The sequence below is a fragment of the Astyanax mexicanus genome, chromosome 5 (genome assembly GCF_023375975.1).
Source record: "Astyanax mexicanus isolate ESR-SI-001 chromosome 5, AstMex3_surface, whole genome shotgun sequence".
Taxonomy (NCBI): Eukaryota; Metazoa; Chordata; class Actinopteri; order Characiformes; family Acestrorhamphidae; genus Astyanax; species Astyanax mexicanus.
In genome coordinates this window covers 17,490,723-17,512,646 of record NC_064412.1, presented here as the reverse complement: position 1 = coordinate 17,512,646, position 21,924 = coordinate 17,490,723, and the positions used below count along the sequence as shown (strand labels likewise).

At 36.4% G+C, this 21,924-nt stretch overlaps 2 protein-coding genes across 2 annotated transcripts; one reads left to right on the top strand and one right to left on the bottom strand.

Moving 5' to 3' along the window:
* The first annotated feature begins 5,696 nt into the window (after nt 1-5,696).
* Nucleotides 5,697-12,387, top strand: tac3b (tachykinin precursor 3b). The gene is made up of 6 exons (XM_049479120.1): nt 5,697-6,780; nt 9,313-9,406; nt 9,493-9,519; nt 9,617-9,670; nt 10,767-10,827; nt 11,378-12,387. Exons 1-6 carry the CDS (start codon nt 6,682-6,684, stop codon nt 11,394-11,396), a joined length of 354 nt encoding a protein of 117 aa, XP_049335077.1. The 5' UTR covers nt 5,697-6,681; the 3' UTR covers nt 11,397-12,387.
* On the bottom strand, nt 12,261-21,755 carry c1galt1lb (core 1 synthase, glycoprotein-N-acetylgalactosamine 3-beta-galactosyltransferase 1, like b). Its single transcript, XM_007254219.4, has 4 exons — nt 21,273-21,755; nt 18,954-19,218; nt 17,302-17,966; nt 12,261-16,048 (listed from the first exon to the last, which is right to left on the bottom strand). Exons 2-4 carry the CDS (start codon nt 19,177-19,179, stop codon nt 15,794-15,796), a joined length of 1,146 nt encoding a protein of 381 aa, XP_007254281.3. The 5' UTR covers nt 19,180-19,218; nt 21,273-21,755; the 3' UTR covers nt 12,261-15,793.
* Nucleotides 21,756-21,924: the final 169 nt, after the last annotated feature.

Below are 21,924 nucleotides of genomic sequence, written 5' to 3'. Positions count from 1 at the left end.
ATTTGTGTAAAAGTGAGAAAATACATTAATACCAGCACCACACGCACCACTATGTTCGAGTCATAGCCGGGCTGACAAGTACATAATACCTATTTATTGTTAAAAGTGGTCCTGTGATGTAAAACTGCAATGATGCACATGACAGACGGTAACAGATAAACTGCTCAACAACAGATGGGCCTCAGCATGTAATTATACACCTACATAGTGGCCAGTGTTTCACAAAGTCAGCCTGAGGACCCCATGTTGGACCCCATATTTCCACACCTGACTCGGCATATGAAGAGCTTGATTCATTAGTTAATGTGTTTAATATCTAAAGCACAAAATGTTCCAAGGCCTAGAATTTGAGAATGCTGGGATGATTTTACAACTACAAACAGACACAAGGGGGTGCTGTAGCAAAGAAAATGGGTGGTTTTCTCCCAGTACTACCTAAATTTAACATTACTCTATTGTTTATGATTGATGGTTAACATGACAGGGTAGATGATGGTTAATGGGATTTAATACAATATAATTTAAGAAAATATATGAATGCGCTTAACAAGGGTTATTAAAACTCCAATTTCTTTGCAGCTAGTTAAAAAAATGTTTCTATTATTTTTGTACATTCTTTTTATTATTATTATTTAAGTGCTAAGTAAAAAATAGAAGTGTTATAAAAAATAAATCCAAAAAAATATTTTTTAAAAATCAGTTGTCTGTGTAAATAACAGGAAAAGTGGTTTATTTTCAGTTGCTTGTCTAATGCAAAAATTGACCAGTTTTAATCTAGGATGATTTTAAGTGTGCAGTTAATGTAACTGTATGGATGTAATCAATTACTTTTATTTCTGCATGTGTTTGTACTCACACAGTTTTTTGTGCTTAAACAGTTTTGTTATTTGTAATTTTATGTTTAATTGTGTTTATTTACAATGATTTCATTGTTTGTAGAAATCCTTCAGAAGAAACGTGACCATTAACATCCGTCAGATCTTTTGAAATGCTGATTATACCCTGTATTGGTAGTGATGCATGGTCAGACTGCCCTTTATAACCTCATCATTCGGTTCCTCCACTGCTGTAAACATAACACACAATCTATTATTTGTGACCGTGATGTAGAAACACATACATCTACCTCAGTTCTCTATCACTCAGTGACCTTAAAAACAGTAAATGATCCAGGATGAGTGAACAAGTGGAACTTTCTCCGAATCCCACGCTGCTCTTATTCTTAGTGAAGACACACCAGCTCTGATTGCACTTCGTAGGGTTCCAGAAATGGGGGCAGTGTTGGTGAGACTGGGTTAGGGGTGCTAAGAGAAACACTGAAAAGTGTGATAAACTCATTCACACACATACACACACTGGCCCAAAACACAGTGGCACTCAGGCTGGCGCAAATGTGAGAACACACACAGCCAGAGCTATCCATTATAGTGAAACCCCAGGAGAAATGGGCACATCACAGCTGATAATGAGTACCTGATGGTGTGTGTGCCTGTGTGTTTGTGTGTGTGTTGCTGATTCAGTATCTGTGTGCTTTTCCATTAAAGGCATCACTCTAAAGCTGCAGGGCTTCATTTATCCCCTTTACAGCAAACATAAGGATTTTAGCAGCAGTTACCACCAGAAATAACCAAACCATGTTATAAGACAGTTATAATTATTCATCATTTACAGCCTTTTAAAAATGTCAAATTATGCACTTTAAATTGATTACACATTAAGAGTAGAAAAGTGGATGCAAATAAATATGTAATGAAATGTGTAATAATGTTGTTGCATTTAAAAAAAAGAAAAACTTGTACTTTTTTTTAAGGATTAACTTCAACTATCAGCACAGCTTAATATACAGTAAATAAAACAGCACTTTAACACCAAGGCATTGGTGTCTCATATGTCCCAAATACACTTAATCTATATTGCTGACAGCTTGTTGACAAAGTGCCTTCCTTCACTGTTGCTCCTGGTGTTACACATCCACACCCCAGGCTGTATCAGTCAATAAGTGAGCACACTGCAACATCAATCATAAATTAATCAACATGTCATGTGTGTCTGAATTTCCCCCAGGATGTACTTTTATGGGTGCCTGGGAGGACAGAGAGACCTACTATAAAATATTTAAGGGACTTGCTAATTTTACCCAGTGATACACATCACCTCTGTCACTGTCATTAGTTCTTTACTGTACAGCTAGAAAGTCATAGCTGTACATTGTGTCCACATTTCATGATGTGGACACAATGATCCAAAATTATTTTGAAAAAAAAAAAAAAACCTTTTATTGAACTTTAACATGAGTTAAGGTGTTTTCTTCTCCTGTTATTCCTTATCTTGGTTTTAGGTAATACAGCAGTGAGATAATATGTAGGAATATATATGTAAGACTAGCTACATTTATATACATATACAGAGAATGTTTATAAAAGCTCTGAATTATTTATTTTTTGTTATTTTTATTTTTTTATTTATGTATTAACCCTCTTAGACGGTGCGTCTATTAAAATGGACATCACGTATTTTATTTTAATGCTTTTTTGCTTTATGCTATGCACATAACACTGATTGAGACCTGTTATCCATAAACCAGCCAGTGAACAATTTACAAGTCAATGAAACTAAAGCAAACAAGACAAAGTAAGGGCCTATTTTCACTAATCACTAAACACTTTAATCATGTTTATTTTACTGTTATGGATGGTTGTGAAGAAATGCAAATTTTAAACACTGGCTTTCAAAGCGTTTATTTATTTTAGTTCATTGGATTTAATGTTTATATTTTATATTAGAAGATAGTCTTTTTCTGTGTGAATAAGAGACAGAAAACATATATATTTTCCAATATATTTCCATCACTTGAACGTAATTTAGGTCTGAAAGGGTTAATTGTTTGTTGATTGAATTTGGATGTAGAGGTTAAATTCTTAGGACAATTTGAAGGAAATTTTAGTGCATGATTGATTGTGCAGTCATAACATTGTGGCAGTTGTAGGCTGTTTTTTGCATATGTTAAAATAGAACTGTTGAAGATATGCATGAAACCTTTTCTAATTGGCTTCATTAGTGTAATAAACATTACACATTACAATTCTAGTTCCCAGTGAGACAAACAAAAATATTTTGATTAGCAAATCCCATAGATGCACATTTTATTCTTAATAGAAAAGAGAACACATATTAGATGTTGAAAGACATTTTACCATTTCACAATAAACATTAACTCATTTAGAACTTGATGGCAGCAGTATGTTTTAAAAAGAAACTGTTACAGGAAAAACAGAAAGCTGGGAAGTGCTGTAATAGGAACAATCTGTACATTTGTAAAAAGGCATTTTAGCGAGGCAGAGTCTCTTAAAAGCAAAGATGGGCTGAGGTTCCAATCTGTAAAACCAATATGTGAAAAACTGTGTCTAACAATTGTGGAACAATTTGGATATCCCACAATCTACAAAACATAATATCTTTAAAAGATTCATAGAATCTGAAAAAATCCCTTTGAGCAAGGAACAAGGCTGATGGTCAATATTGGATGCTCATGATCTTCGAACCCTCAGGCAGCACAGCAATACAAATAGCAATGTTTCTGTACAAGAAATCACTGTATTGGTTTAAGAACACTTCCAGAAATTATTGATTTTAATAGTCTGGACAGCAAGAGAAATTACAGTATGAAATCTGTTTTGAAAGTGGAGAGAAAGAGCATTATCATTTGTTCTCTCTCAGACTCTGACTGCTGAAGCCAACAGCATGGTCCAGGATTTAAACCAGTGATCTTCAGGTCAGGGTGGCAGTGCCTTAGTCTGCTGGACAACTCAAAGTTTCTGGTAAGGCTTAATCTGAGCACACTGCTGATGAGTGGCTTATATATTGTGGTATGGCCTTTTGTGGTATTTTTGCTTTTAAAGGCTTTATTTTGGACTGCGATACCTTCATCCTGCTCTCTGGAGGCTGTTGATGAGGTCACTGACTGGTGTTTCAAGCTTTTTCTTCACATCTCCGTCATCAACTGCTGTTGTTTTTCTTTGGCTGACCTGGTTGTTAGTACACAAGTGGTTTCTTTTCTTTCAGCACATTTAAAATTGTTCCACTGGCTGTACCCAGTGTGTTGGTGCAAAGGCTCTGATCTCTGTTTTTTTTTTTTTCTTAAGTTTGAAAAGACTTGCTGTTCTCCCATAGTCAACTTTCATCATGACGGTTTATCTTTTTAACAACAGATTCAGTCTTCACAGGAGAAAAACTATAGAGCTCAGACAAGGAGTGTACCATAATAAACCAGCTAAATCTTGTAGAGTGTTCATATGGAGCATAATTACTGTAAGTATATTATTTTAAACAGTATGTGCTTCCTGTGTGTGTGTGGTGGTTAGGACAGAAGATGTGAGCTGATTGTTATGAACAAACTCTATTAGCAAAGTGTTAGTTCTGTCACTGGGTGACTTATAACAAAGGTGGCAGTTCGCAGAGTGAGAGAAAGTCTGGGGATCAGTGTGTGTGTGTGTGTGTGTGTGTGTGTATGAGTGATAGATGGTACTGTATGTACCATCACCACAGAAAGAAGTCATCTATCTTATGTGTGTAGGAGTATTTTCTTCCTGTCTTTGTGCATCATGTCTGTTAACACACACACACACACACACACACACACACACACAACCAATCTCTCACAAACTCAGCAACAACATCTCAGAGAATCACACAATGTGTCTCGGCGGTGCTGACATGGTAATTACGCAGCTGTGTCAAGAGCGCTTTTCTAGCAACATTGTTATTTATTAATAATAAGCTGTTAAATATTAATAACACCAACAAACCGAACTAATGCTCTGAAGGTTCATCTTCCTGAACAGCACATGTGCTGCGTGTGATGCGTAATGTCCTCTCTATTATGAATATTTCTGAAGTGTATCAGAAAGGACATGGAGTACAGAGACTGTGTGGAAGTGTGAGGTTACATTATATTACGCATCCCTGAGACTTTCCCCTGGTGTCTGGAACACAGCACTTCCAGATGCACATGCATCAATTAAAAATACCTCATCTAATCAGGTAAATATGCTCAGGGTCTCAGCGCAATATCATTTACAAATCTTGCAGACATCAGTACTCATTATCTGCTGGGATAAGAAGCCAAATTCAGTCAGCAAGGGGTAACAAGATAGAGAATGGGACCATGAACAGCATGCCTTTATGTAGCTGATTGTTATTTTATCGGCATAGCATAATTTACCCTCCTACATCTAATCTAACCTTCTTTATTTTGTGGGTTTTAATATTTCTCTAAAAAACAAATCACAGTGACAGTGTGTGTGATTTGTACAGTTATTATACCACAATGAAGAGATTAAGAAAAAAAGTTTATAGTAAAATGAGTAGAAAGTAACAAGAAATCTGTTGCGAAAACACTATTAGCAACAAGCTAATGACGTACAAATAAAAGGATGGTTCAGTCGGCTCAGTGGCATGTGAATGTCATCTGATATACTGTTAGCTGAGTAAATTATACTGAGCTACACTTCTGTTAACATTTTTGAATGAATTTGTTGAGTATATACTAGTGTCCTCAACATTTTATTTAGGATAACATATTTTAATGATTTCATTTGCTCAAAATATTTTATCATTGGCCTACATAATGATTCACAGCTTTTGCATGCCGGCATATAAATCTGTGCCTTTTTATTTTTGTCCTTTAAACACTCGCTACTGATCCTTAGTATAGCATAAAAAGCAAGGAAATTTGTGTTTGTTATGTACACTATTGGTCTTTAGAGGGTCAGATGTGTTTCCTCTGAAGTGCAAAGCCTTTCCTAACAGCAGGAAGTACAAGTTTGCACCTTTTAACCAACACATTTTCAGTTGATGATAATGTTTAAAATCTTTATAATCTTTACTGGTACAAAAAACACGGATACAAAAAGGGCTTTCACTGAAAGATACTGTATTGGATCTCAGTATACCCCAGCCACAAGCTTTGTATTATTTTAAGCACAAATCTGTACTTATTTTTCATAGTGTGATACTGACCTCTAGCAGGACCTATACTCACAGGGGGTACCAGAGGCTCAAAACAAGTGTTAATAGCAATAGCAAAATAAGCTGTTTGGCAATGGTAGGAACGATTTGGCCAAATATTCATGAGTGCTGTCCACATACTCCCACTAATGCATGTTGCGTTCTTTTTTACTTTTTGTGCTGCATTTATTTAGTCCGAGTTGTGATTATGAACTAGTGAATACAGACCTGTGGGAGAATGGGAGAATGGGTCTGGTCTGAACACTGGTGGGAAATAAAATATATTTTTGTGTTATGTAGCGGCTCCGCCCAACGTGACGCGAGCACTCTCCACAAATAGGGAGAACGCGCGCGTTCACAGTGCAGGACCAAACCTGAGAAACACTGAAATACTTGAGTTTGTCCCTGTCTCTCCAGTTTAGCACAGTTATTACAGTAAAACTAGCTAAACGCTTATGTATCCTATTGTTTTTAATAAGGGTAAAGCTGGGTAAAGGGTAAAAAGGCTGATCTGCAGACTAAGATTTTCCCTAGATTACAGCAAAATTATCAGATAGTTCAGTTTCTATGTGCAGATATACCGCAGTTTGTTCTTGTGCTTTATTGATTTCTTTGTGAGTGCCGACCGAAAAGTAACGCACGTGAACCTGCAACGGGGCTGAGGAGGGCGCGAGGATGGCTGCAGGCTGGTGTCTCGCGCTGCCCTGGCTGCTGATGCTCGCGCTGACTCGTCCAGGTAGCTCGAGCTCCGCGCTGGGCTACTTCACCCTGCAGGTAAGAGACTTTTGTATGGGTGGGGGGACAAACGTTTTTTAATTTTTAATTGTTAATTATTATTTTAAGGCTCTTTTCTGCTTTAATATGATTTCATGGAAAATATAGCTCTGGAAAATAAGAGGCCACTTAAAAAATCTTTGATTTTACCAAATTGAATTCCTCTGGAATATAATCAAAAGGACGATAGATGATCCCAAGCCATCTATGAATTGCATAAAGTTATCCAAAAGCAGTGTGAAAAACTGGTGGAGGAGAACATGCCAAGATGCATGAAAACTGTGATTAAAAACCCGGGTTATTCCACCAAAAATTGATTTCTTAACTTCTAAAACTTTATGAATATGAACTTGTTTTCTTTGCTGAAACTGAAGTGGTCTTAATTTTTTTCCAGAGCAGTATGTTTTCATTTTTATGATGTAGTAAAAGTGTCATTAACTGATTAATGTGTATTTTAGTGTCTCGTAATTATTTATCATATTTCAGCTTACACAGAAATCATATTTTCCCAGCTTCATTTCTTTATATTTTCATGTTTATTTTAATGACATAAGTTGTACAAGAGTGTGAACAATTTTAAAGACAAAATGACACTTGATGTAAACCTAGAGATGCAAACGTGGATATGTTCATTGTGGTCTTGTTCTGTTTCAAAGATATATTTTATTTTTCTAATATTACCTGAACATTTTACCACATCAAGAAGGACAGCTTGAGCTATACCTCAACAAGGTTTGGAGAAGTGAAATAAAATGAACATGCAGCAAGTGTCTTCAGTTGCTGGTAAATAAAACAGTATGTAGGTTGGGATGTCACTGATGTCAAACTTTTAATAGTTAACTCTCTGTCATTGCCCTTGATTTCAGAAGGAATGTGGGATGCGGTGTCTACAGATTGTCTCATCATATAACTCTCCTTCTTCCTATGTTTGTCCCTGTATGTGCCAAGTGCTGTCTCTCCATCCTGCAAAACATTAGTCATCAACAGTTTCAGCATTTTAACAAAAGTAATGTTTTACTTAATATATTTTATAACATACCTACACTTTTATCTATTGCTGGAAAAATATATAATAAACAGTTTCAGGTCTTTTCCTTGAAAATGAAGATTGTTATGGAAGTGACCTAAAATGATCGTGTGTTAGTGGAGTTGACAAGTTAAAGCAGGATTCTGAGTGTGTGAGCAAGCTAACTTTTCCTGGTTGAATATTTATTTTGTTTATTAAAAAATACATTTAGAATTTTGCAGATTTGCAGGACAAAGGGAAACAAACAAGGTGGATTATGAAAAAGAGAGAACAAATGATTGCTAATGAATCCTCTTCCATGAATGCTTCCATTAATTTGAAATATAGCTATTATATGTGAGTTCTTACCAAGGTTAATTCATGCATGTAAACATTGTACTGTTATTAAGCCAAAGTTCTGTTCCGAACTGATGACTCTCATTAAATTGAGGTTAAACAGAAGTGTATGTGAATTTTGACTCCTGTAATGCATTAAAACAGGTCCAGAAAAGTCGGGCTATGAAGTTGCATATTCATGATGTATATACAGCAGTTATGTTCCTGCTTGATTGCATCAATAAGTGTGTTGTCCCATAGGTCTCTGTGAAAGACAATCTGAAAGCCTGATAAAGGTCTGAGTCTTGAGGAAGTTTACAGTGTCATTTAATTGTTACTGCTTAAGTTGTTTTCAGAATAATATAATAATGTGTTGGCACTGGATTTCATACACAAACACATACAGTATGTTCCAGTGCTATATGATGATTTATTTTGCTGTAATTAGACATATGGATGGATGTATACTGATGTAACATTAAAATATATTTTTATGTTACCCTGATAAATGTGTGTGGTCACTCTGTTGAGGTAATATAATTAAATGTAAAGCTAGTTTATCATTAACACTTTACAAGATTATGTGACCAATTTCCTTTCTAGACATATCATTGTATGTGTTTACTTTCAGTCTGGCATATCTTTAAAGCAATTCACAAGTCAATTAACTATTATTTTGACAGGACCATCAAATCTAAGATTAACTGCAGAACACTTACAGTTAATATGATATAGTTACAGTTTACTTTTTTACTCTATCACATATTTGAGGCTGTAATAAGATAAATATATTTGTAAGTGTATGTTGTAAGAGGATAGTGTGTGCAGGGTTTGGAAATTAATCCTTTCATATTCAGTGCATCAGTCTTTTCATGCGTGGTGCACAGATATTTTGTTCAGGCGTAAATAATGACTAATCTAAATAATGACTTAATCTAATGAATAATTTTAGGATTCTTCTGCAGTTGCCTGGCATGACCTGTTATGCAAATCCATAAGTAAAGATTGCTGTTTTAATGGCATTCTTATCATTCACATTAGTAATCTCCTGTCATCAGTATATATTTTTTTGTAGTTTTCCAGTTAAATCAACAAGAATGACAGTTGATTTTAATGCATCAGTTCATTTCAGTCCATTATGTAATCTAGCTTAGACTGATAATGTTCCAACATGTCTTTGCTGTGCTCAGGACAATGCTGGCTCTCTGTCTGGGCGAGTGGAGAGGCGGTATGATGAGGCAGACTATGACAGCTTTATTGGCCTGATGGGCAGAAGGAACGCAGGTGAGAGAGATACATTTGGAATTTGCATTGCTAAATAAAAAACTGGAATTAGGAGTTCAGCACACTTACCAGGACTTATTTTACAGATTTAAATGAGGAGCCTCCATTCAGAAGTAAGTGTTCACTATCATTTTGTTTTTACCGTTTTCATCCAGTGTATAAATGTTTAAGACATGAGAATATATTAATGTGTAAAACATCTTCCCACAGGAGACATGGATGACATCTTTGTTGGACTGTTAGGGCGAAGAAGCTCAGACCCTGGTAAGTTAACATGTGTGTGTGTACATAGGGTTGTACGCATCACTGACCCAGTAAAAACTGTGTAAAATTATTTACAGTACTTTGTTCTTTATATAAAAGTCCCTAAATTAAGTATACTAAACATCCTGAGAGCATCCCAGGACAGTGTGTGAATGTCTGGTCTTATTTACAGAATGTAGGTGTGCTGGACTAGTTCTGGAGAAACTAATACCTCATTCATTTTAAAATGTCTAGTTGTGGTCTCTAGTATGAATGAATGCAATATGAGACGTTTTTTGTGAAAAAAGGGCGTTGGTGTTTCTGTATAGCCCTACATTATTTCACTGAATTAGTGGTCTCTAAAGCAAGACAGGACTATGCTACTTAACTTTTACCTCAGACTTGGTAATACAGTGCTTGGGGAGTTTAACCATGAAGCCCCGGAGTCCGCTCTATATCATAAAATCTGACGCAAACGAATGGTGAATGGTGTTCTGTCGAATTGTGGTATCTTGTTAAACTGTGCTTCCCTAGTGTATATTTAAGGTCTCAGTAAAACGTGGAATCAACCGGAGATCCAATTTAAATCTACAGTTACTTACACAAGATAGCTAACGTTAACTAGCTGGTGTTAACCCGCAGGAGTTGATGTAGACTTTTCCTAAACAACTCTTTTTTTCTTGTCTTAGATACTGCAGACAATGGGGGTAAGGCAGAGTTTCATATGCAGCATGCATATACAACTCAGAGAGACCTATTGTTTTTCACAAAGAACATGAAAAAGTGGATTCAAGTGGGAAAAGACATTTAAAAAAACAAAAAATAAAATTTCTAGAACACAAATTTAAAATACAAGTTATAAAACTGTCATTACTGTTACATCAGGATTTTAACCTTAACTTATGCATGTGTTCTCTTCATCACAATAAGACAAAACAATGAATGAGCTGCTCAGTTAATTGCACTGATTCAGTTTTGGATTTAGAACTGGGTCTAGGCTAGGGGTTAAAGATCAATAGCGTGATTTGGAAAAAGCATCAGCGTGGATGAAACTGACATCTAGTGGGCAGATTATAGCACAGCATTTATTGGCTGATTACTGTGTGTTTTAATACAGGTACTCCTCCATCAAGAGAACAGAGAAGAGGTGGCTTTTTCATGAAGAACGGCAAGTTCAGGTGAGAAAATGAATCATAGACTTATAATTTTAGTTGTAATTTAAAGTTTAGGTATGCCTGGTTACAGTATATGTTTTGTTAATTTTAAAAGATTTTAAATACAATTAATTGGTTTGCTGAATTGCATATGCTGGGAAACCAATAAAATAAAATGTAAGCCACATTTGCACGTCACATTTTGGGATTGTTTTTTTTATCTGCACATAATAAACACAAACTGTGCATTGAATTTACAGTAGTGTGTCTCTGCAGAAGATGTATGTATATATATATATATATATATATATATATATATATATATATATATATATATATATATATATATATATATATTCACTTAAACATGTCCATTAACCAAGCATGCCCAAACTTGTAAAGGTTCAAAATAGAACATACTATATGATTTAAATTATGATTAGGATCATTTTATTTGTTTTGTTATGATGGCAGGTTTAGAAAAAAGCTACATTGGTTGAAGATTTTTTCAGTGTCTTGTCTCAATGTTTATTTGTGTGCCATTTTCACAGACAGTGTGTTCTTCCTCATGCAGATTTCAACGTGCTGTGTGAAGCTTGGTCTCATCTGCTGAAAATATATATGAAATACATAATCAAAACTACAAAACTGGAAACCAGAACTACACGGGCCAGTCTGTTTAATATCTTGGTTATTTTGTTTGTTGTAATTATTAACTTTATTTTTACATTCCTAAAATTTTGTATGTTGTTTATAATTGTCTACAAATCCCTACCAAACTACTTGTTTGCCCTAGGTTATGGTTACACAAGTGATACAAATCCAAAGTTTTATTTAATGTTTTCTCACCAAATCTGATTTTTGGGCAGCTTATGCTATCTGTATTGTGACTGGTATATAGCATTACTCTAAACTGCTCCTGCTCCTAAATTGTCATGCACACGAAAAAGAGTCTAAATGTGGCATTAACACTGGCAGTGTTAATGAGGGGCGATGTGCATAAATATTTTTGTTTGCATGCCTGCTGTTTTAAACAGATTCATTCTCATTACAGACAGATGCAGGTCGTTTTACATTTTTAAATATGAACAATCAAGGCCGTCAAATCTGATCTGAGCAAAATTGGAAAATCTGAATTAATTAATTAATTGAGGCTTGTAATCTAATTGTAGCCTTTGTTTGAACTTTTCTTATTAAAATATAATAAAACAAAGTATGTAATTTATTTTAATCTAAATAGTTTTTTTTTCAACATTTACCTTTACATTTATGTCATTATTATTATTATTAATTTACTCAATATCCAAAGCTAGTATCTGCCAGAAAAAAAAAGTCACACAAATATCTGGCAATTAAAAAATCAGTTCGGTTCATTAAACACCTCAAAATAATATATGATAATTGTTTGTACATTGTTGCTACAGTATGACTGAAAGAAAAGTCAATGTCAAAAGTGGTTTACAGTAAAATAAGTCTTTATTCAGTATGCTGGTCACTGTACCTCTCTGATATTCATGTTTGTTTTCTTTCATGAACTGTTCACACCAGGCATTCCTCTTCAAATAAAGACTGCTGTGAAATGACTGTACATAATTCCCTTTTACACACAAATCAGAGAGGAAGGGTACCTCTGTACCTTTGGATTAGAGAGCAGAAACACATATATGATAATTCAGAATGTGAAAAGGAGGTGTGAGATAAGAAGCACTGTGGATCTCATCATTCCTTAAACTTATTATCAGAGTAACAGGAATCTTCTGACATATCACTGTAATTTCCTTTTCGTTATGCTGATAAGGGTTGAGGATCGCTTAACACACACACACATACATACACACACACACAGACACAACCCATAAAAGGCTGCCAGCATCAATCAGAACACTTTGCTGCACCTGTAACATTAAACACTACTAGATAAAAGGCCATGAAGATTCACCCCTTTGATGTTACATAACCTTTGAATATTTATCTGTGCATGAAATGAACTGTCACCTCCAGCACTATTTGACAGAAGGGGGGTGGACAAGTTTAGGAACCAAATCTATATATTTCTACATAATTTGTTACAAATTATAAAAAAAATAATCCAGACTTTTTATACGTAGTCACACAAACAATCTTCATATACTGACCCTCTCACTCACTTTATGTATAGTGTTAAATCCTACACAAAAATCTCCCAATCCTATGAATAAAGGAATAAAAAACAAATAAAAACCACGACCAATCACTAAATATTCCCATGCTAAAATATAATAAACACAAACAGATTTGGTTTATGTTGATATACAATCACTTCAAGTTCAAAGTCTCCTCTGATTAAACATAACAGCTAATTATGTGCTCTTGGATGTTGAAATTTACTAGTTCCAAGCAGGAAATTTTAACTGAAATGATCCATCCGGTAGGATTTCCTACTACGAACATTGGAAGAGCCTCACAGACCCGGAGTTCATAATCCAAGATGGCTGCCCCAACAGATCAACAGCAGTAAAAGCAGCAGTATTATACTGGTTTATTAGCACTTCTCCTATTTTTGAATCATTAAATCAACCTTACACACAGTACTGCCCAACTTCTAACTGTGGACACGTTTCCATACTGTTTGGATGGGCAAAATAAAGCACAATGCGTTATCAACTGTTAACACTAGCAATGCTAACATTCGACAATGCTAACAATGAATTTCTGTTTTCCACCTCAGACATCCAAGATAAACTAAATTCAGCATTAGACCCACTACTTTATTTCACAGGACTTTAGTGGTTTCAGAATTACAACACATTTCATGTAAGTAACTGTGCAATGATGGTAAAATGAACAAATGATATAAGCTGCCTGAGTAAAAGGGGAAAAAAGTATCAGACAAAAACCTTCCATTAATCTCTTCTCTGCCAGAACTATTATTGCCTCTGACAGAGCAGTAACAGTGTAGACTTCAGTCATTTCCAATCACTCAGCAAACTCTTATTTTTCCTTCAACTGGTTTGGCTGACTGAACGGTTGTGAAGGACAGAGAAACAGAATTGGCACAACGCCTCTGATATGGGTGTGGATGAGCAGATACAAACAACTTTCAGACAATCAAAGTTAAGAGGTGAGGTGAAAGGCAACCATTATTTCAGATTAATATTTATACGATGTCTTGGAAAGGTGCTTGTTTGGTATCTGGAAAAAGAACCATCTGAAACTCCTATGTTAACTTTTCTTCTAATATTGCCAACTGTCAAACAAACAATAACAGTAAGGTGCGTAAATGGGTTGAGGTGTAAAAGGCACGAGCTGCAGTACTCACAGTACGCAAAACAGAACAGCCTCTACAGCTCTGAATCACTCAACCACAGATCCAGGGCTGTAGAGCATTATCCAGCACTGTATAAAAAAACTCAGCCTGACTTTCAGGCCAGGTTTGCAATCATATATGCTTTCACTAAGCAATTCCATGTGGCAGGAAAAAAGAAAGAAGCAGGACAGAAGATAATATAGGATATCAAAATGTCTGTGTGATGAACAGTGCTGTTAGCATAAAGCAGTGGAGAGCACACAACACATTTGGGTTCTAAAAGAGATGTAAAGAAACCCCACATTATTAAATTCAAACATCACATGTTAAATTAGACATCAGCAAGTAAAGTGACTGATGAGACCATTCAGGACAATAGTGGGTTTTCTGATTCATTCACACCCAGCCAAAAACAGAGGCATACATGGGAGAGGAGAATGTGTGGCATTAGGCTTCCTTACAGCTGTACAGACACAAACTGTAAATAGAATATGGACATTAGAAACTGTCTGAGACATATCTTAATAGATTAAACTTAGTTATGTAAAGCCAATCTATTTCTTTTTGTCAGATTGTGCTTACATTTTATTTTATTATATTGCATTATATAATGTGTGTATGTGCATTTATATGTATACACAAACAAACAAACACATTATAACTATAAACTCCACCCACTGCTGACGCAGATGTGCATGTGTCACTTGTCACTTACTTTAAAGTCTGCATAATGTGCAAAAATTGTGGCTGTTTTATCCAGAAAAAATATCAATACTACATCAGACAAGTGAATTGTGGGGTCTAAAGTGTGAAATCACATTCTAAAGTTTTCTAATCCTGAAAAAAAAAACACGAGAAATGTATAAAGTTGAGATAACACTTTGTAAATACAAAACCAAATTTGTAATCAAATTGATTCGTTTGTACAAAAAAAGCTGTAACAAAGTGGGATAGAACTACGCATGACAGAACAGCAAAACAACGTCTGAAAAAGGCACAAAATTCTTAAGTACTTGTTAAATAATCTATTTTTATTTTGTTAATCTTTTCCATTAAATGTGTATAATAATTTAATTTTAAAGCTAAACTATGGAAAAAATATGAACAAATAGGAACATGTTCACTAGTGGTCTCAATAATTTTGGACTCCACTGTAAATTGGAGAAAAAACAAAACCCTAAACCTTCAGATAACTCCTAGATTAGGCCTTCACCATTTGTCTAACGAATCTGTAAGAGTGTCTTGTCACCATCTGCACTTAATACGTCTTTGCTGGAAAATTAACAAAGTTGCTTAGGCCAGCAAATCGACTTCCACCAGCCAGTGGAATGAATATGGTTGAGTGCTGTTTGTTTGGTCTAGGCAGAAGTAAATCTAGTCAGTGATGCATGTGCATACAAAACTAAGGCATCAGAGACAAGCCTACACACTCTTAAGCCACCCCTCCCCTCCACACACGTACTCACACACAGGGAGGCACTATAAATCTGCAAGTCTTCATTTACCAGCTGTCTGTCTTGTAACGGCAGTCATATACAAGCACAACCCAAAATTCTCTCTCTCACACACACACAACTGCAAAATGATTCAGAAGCAGATTTTTTGCACATTACAAAGTTAGTCCTTTCAAAAAAAAAAAATACCCAACACAAAATTCCAGGAGGTCCCAAAGTCAGAAGAAGTTTGAGCAAAAACAAAAGGGTGCTATAGCTTTTCATCAACAGCAGGAGCCTTCTGTTCCACTTCCTGAAGTCCTGGTTCTGGTTTCTGGTCGACGTGTGGATGTTCCACCCCTTGGTCTAAAGACTTGGAGTCCTGAAGGCCAGTAGGCAAAGGGGGCTCATAGCGGTAGCGGTAGCCAAAGGCACGCAAGTGATAAGTGTAGTACTCCAACAGGTACATGTGTGATGGATCCACATAGTGGAAAGACACTGCCAAGTCTGAGCAACACTGGGGCCCCTGCAATGCAAAGAACAAAAGGAGGATGTGAAAAATTAGACTAAAAAGAATAACAAGAAATCCATGCCTGTGTCCTAAACCACACACTTCTATACTTTATTTACAACATTACTGAACTCTCTTCAGTAATTCAGTAATACACACTTAAGTGTAGTAGTAAAGGCTACAGTTTGGGACAAAGCCTGTTTTTAGTGGGAACAGTCAGCTTTATGACATGACAAGGCATGCTATGCAAATGAACGCATTTCCTAAACCTACGAGGTTGACACGGTTGATGATGTAAATGGCACCAGCAGGAAACACACATAAAGGTTCATCACACCCTGATGAGTAAAAGAGCATGATCAAACAAATCATTAGGTTTCTTTAATGCAGTGCCAATTAGTATAAAACCTGACCTCTATTCAGAAAGCTAAAAATGACAAATCACAATGACAGATTGGAGTGCATGTTTCATCCTTTTTTTGATCAAGGATAAGGATATGTCATAGAGTAGTAGCCCTATTCTCTTCAGTGTACTGTTAGACTAATCCACCTTTAAAGTAAAAAGTGCAAATATCCTGTAATGATACTCTCATGAACCACAGCTAACACAAATATTAAGTGGAATCTATAGTTCTGAAGTTGAGTTATTTTCTTAACTTAGCCTATTTATTTAAGACTCTCAGGCATCACACTAATATAATTCTGATGTCCACTCACATGCCAGAGTGTATGTTCAGCACAGTTGCGACTGAAATCAATATAGCGAAAATTCCTGCTTTTGTATGTAGAACTGTTTTGTAGATGTATGACGCCCTATTATAAACCATGTACTGCTATGACTATCCAAAATCCAAAATAACAAAATGAAATACCTAAAACAAACAATTGCATTCACAAAGAAGGCACCACCCTGAGTGAAGGATCCGTGATGGAGCACCTTCAACTGTACTCTCAAAAAGACCCACCCTTTATTACAAACACTTCTGCAAAGCTAAAACTAAATAGCACTGCGCAATTCCTAAAATGGTTGAGCTGGAAAAATACACAGTAAAAAAGTAGTAGGTGTGCTTTACGCACAAAACATACAATCAGAATTTGAGGTGTCACACACAGAAAAAAATAATAAAGTAAAACTATAAGTAGGAAGACTTGTAGATTTGTGAGGACTGTAGAGACCCAGATACTAAATTAACAGATTCGTAAAATATTTTTAATTATATGGGTGTGGTGATCTTAAAATTTAAAGTATTACATTAAGCTTCTCTTACCTCTACAATAGGGTAATAGCAGTAGTTCCAGTACCAGAAGCTCTTAGGGAATTTGCCGGTGAGGTGTTGCTCTGGCACAAAAGGATGAAAAGTTTCTCTATGCAGCGTGTCTCTAGAATCTCCAGCCAGTACTCCCATCTTCTCCATACACTGCCCTAATGCAAGGTCCTCCACTGAGGATGTGTGTGTGCACACCTTTGTGCTGAAACCTTCCACAAACCTCTTAAGAGCCTCTTTGCTTAGAACATAACCCGCACCTCCACTCATGTAGCCCTGCTTAGTGTAGGGTTTGAACCTTCTGCCGAAATAAACAGGCTCGTCGGGGGAGTGGTTAGACAAGACCCACCGCAGGTTATCCACTACCACATAAGTGTCATCATCGGCTTTAAGGAACCAGTCTGCTTCTTCTCCATGCTTTTCTAACGCATAGTGGAAAGCACGGATTGTTTTCCAGTAGAGCTGGTCTCTGCCCTCCTTTGTATTAAGGCCCACTGCAGGAAAGTCAGGATCATCTACTGAGCTCATAAATACGACTATGTTGCAGTGACGACTCCATGTTGCTTTCACATGACGAGCTTTTTTCTGCAGGTTGTTGGGACCAGTCATCACCCAACAAAGAATGCGCACCTGCTTATAGAGTGCATCTGCTACCGTGCTGTCTTCACCTAAAAGGAGATGGAAAATGTATATATTTTTAAATGTAAAAAAACATATTTAAATGCACCACATTTTACTCATAAGCATTGAGCAGGACCATGAAACTAGCCTGTAAGTTCAAAATACACAAAGGCAGATTCCAGTCAAGTCACCTATTCGTGTACAAAAAGCACACAGTGCTTGTGGAGTGGATGGGATAAAAGATAAGCTTCATTAGTATTGTGTACACTTTACTATATCAATAAAACGTACGCCATTACAGGGACAAACCAGAGCAAAGTCTGCTTTGTGCTGGGCTCAACTTCATCTGCAGCCATGTTAGGAAATATCAAACACAGAAGAGATAAAAGATAACAGATGATGTGCAGTATTAGTGTGCACACCTTTTTATGGGTAGTTATACCTGAATCCATAACAACGACAAACACATACAAAGTCTGGTTTGTGCTGGAATCAAACCAGCAGCCACATCAGCACGTCAAACCGAAAGAATGCAGCCATTTTTGATGGCCAACTTGACTGCCTGCAAAACGGATTGAGGGTGCCTACACACTAAAGGCTGATGGAGCTTCAGAAAAGCAGTCCACCTTATGTATTTTTGCTGGGATGCTACATCAGTTATGTCAGACTACAAATGCACCTACATATAAGTGTACCTATATTTAAATGTACCTACATCTAAAAAGATACTCCAACTTCCTCATACAGAATGACTGTGCTTCCTAACAGACTACTGCAGCATGTGATTGTAATAACTGATACACAGTATTAAAAAAAACAACAACATATTAAAGTCATACTGGTGATTTAACAATGTGATCTAAAACAAAACTGGGCTTTGGACCAAATTACATTGGTTCAATAACGACAAATCAAGAAAACGTTCTGGCAGAAGTGAGTGAGAGAGAGAGAGCTAATGCACATAACACAGCCTTCTCCAATATCAGATTTGGTTCAGATGCGTTTCTTTATCAACAGCTTCTCACATGTATTACCTGTGTGGTGCGGATGGTTAAGGTTGAAGAGTGCTGATCTCTCTTTCTTCCAGTTCTTTTGTTCCTCTTCAAGCAATTTTATCTCCTCTGCCGTATCAGCCAGGCCCTCAGGGTGCTGGGAAGAGAAGTTTTTAGCAAACCACACCTGACGAAGGAACACATACAAGGTGCATGTGCCCACCAAGAAGCCCACGTAGAATGAGGACCGCGGGCCGAAAGATTTCATGTTGTTCACTTTTACTCTGCAACTCTGTCCTCACTGTAGCTGCACATAAAAAGCCAAAGAAAGAAAAGAAGGCTGATTAGGGTTAAACGTGTTAACTGTTTTAAAAAATAAATAAAAAAGCTGTGCACCAGTCACATAAATCACACAGTAGTTAACAGTTTGGCTCCCAAACCAGGTTCTGTAGTGTTTTTAAATGAGATTGGCCTATTAGAGCACAACAGGTGCTGGATAATCAAGGACAAGGGTTGGAATCCTGTGGTTTACATTGAAACAAAAAAAAAAAACTTGTTTTAGATGGTTAAACTGGTTCAACCTGACAATCTGACATGACACGTCTTAAAGGACAGTCATTTAGGGATTCTCTTGTCTGACGCAACTGAACCTAATACAAAAGAAAGAAATGCACAAAGTACACCGTTTGTGCATATACAGTGTGGCGTGAATAGGTTTGGGATTAATTGAATCACAAGAAGCATAATATGCACATCAATGATTTAAAGAGGTGCTGAAAACAATCAAAAGTACAAATTTGTAAACAATTTGTTATACCTGACAATATTTTGCAATCAAGGGAAAAGGTGGACAGATTAAACACTAAATGATTTGACAAATCATGTCAATAAAGCAAATGTAGAAGAGAGAAAAAGTCTTTTAATTTTTAATGAATGACAATGTAAAGATTTTATTCTATTAAATTTATTAGCATTTTTATGGTTTCCTGATAGTACTAATTAATTTGAATGTACTAACTGTTTGTTTACCCTCTAATAAGGTTAATTAATGTGGTCTTTAAACAGGACTGTTGAGCTCTTCACTAAAGACCTGACAAACATCAATCTGATGACATGTATAAACAATACTTCAGAGCAAACAGTCAGTAAAGATCATGACAATGGTCTCTGTTCATCCACCACTTGTCTACAAAAAAACACATACACTTAAAATATAGCTAGCTGGTCAAACTACCAGGATGACATATCCTGTCACTTTTGTCTAGTCATAGGTCACCACTTATTTACAAGGAATTCCACCTTCTCTTTTGGACAACACTTGAACTGTAGATATCTAAGATTATATTACAGTGATATAAAACTGCACCCATCCTAAATGCACATTTCTAGTACTCAAACTTACATTAGAGATTCATTATCAGACCTGTGACGTGGACTTGACTTGTAAGCGTTAATTGCAGTGTGTATATGTGGAACTACAAAATGTACTTGTAAAAAAGTAACTATAGATAAATGCAACTAGAGTTAGGGGAGTTTACTAGCCAGCTAGTGACATGTTATTATAGATGAGAGAGAGTAAAACTTTATGGAGCTCGTTAAGATGGCTATATCTATGGTGACATGTGACTACATCACGGATATGTCGTCCTGGTAGTGTGAGTGGTCAGAATGACTGTATAGATCTTAAGTTAAATGTGGTATTAATCGCAAATACTTCATTTTATTATATTTTATTTAATCTACTAAATAGTAAAACTACATTTACCCACAGTCGTGCCAGGCTACGTAGCTTTACAAACAAACTATTAACCAATTGTAGCATAATCTGTGCATGTGATGATAGGAATGAAATCGAACCACTTTTTTAGGAGCTTGGAAGTTCCTGTTAATAAGCTAGCAATATCAATAAAAAAAATTAATAACCACTGCTTCAGCATGACTGCCCTGTGATCTTGATAACTGTAAAACGTTACTCTGAGGCAACAAATAAAAATATTCTAGGTTTATAAAGAGGAACATAAAAACAAAACAGCAAAAATAGGGTTTAAAGTTAAAATATAGCTTCTTGTTTATATCGTAAAACATATAGCTAGGGAACAGTGTGATAATTCTAAACGTTGTTTGTTGCCTGAGGGCAATACCATGCCAAGTAACTAGTGTTTTACAAGCTGTTCATCTAAACAGTAATATATCTAACTTACAATGTGCCGAATTCCCATAATACAGTGACCAACTGGCTTGGTAACTGGGTAGCTAGCAGCACTGTTTAACTTTATAACCATATAAACAGCAGTGATATACGGAAGTAAGCTAAGTAGCTATATAAACTGTAGCTTAGAAATATAGTTATGTTTATCTTACCAGGTTCCGAGTATCAGTAAAAGTCTGCAGCACCGACAGCTCCAGCATCAGCTCCATGACCAGCTAACGTTAGCCAGCTAACGACGTTAAACAGGTTAGCTAGCTGGTTACTTAGACCGCTAAAGCCGGGGACTGAGCACTGAGAACATGTCGACTGGCTGAACTAAGTGACACTCCCTGTTTACTGCCTGTTAAAGTGTGACACGCGCTGCCTCTCAGACCGGACGTTAGTTAGTTAGCTAACTAGCTTAGCTAGGTTAGGTTAGCTAGCGTTAGCTCAGCTAGAGAGCGGCCGGTCCGCGGTGTAAAAGTCGTGTACAGGACGCGCCAAGCAGCTGAACTCCCAGGGGAGACATTTCTCCACCGCACTGTAATAGAAAGTATAAAAACTGTTTCCCGAATCAAAAGAGACAAACACCGCTTCCCCGCTGAACTTCTGCTCAACTTCCTCTCAGCGCACCTGAGGGTAAGAGCAGAAACGTCATGGGCACGCGGCGCATGCGCGCGGGCAGTATGTAGTTTATGTAGAAGCATTGTGGAGACAAATCAAGCCAAAAATAAAACTGAACTAAAATTGCGAAAAAGAAAATGAAAATATCTTTGTGGCATTTATTTTTCCACACACGTGTAAATATCATGACATAATTTAAAA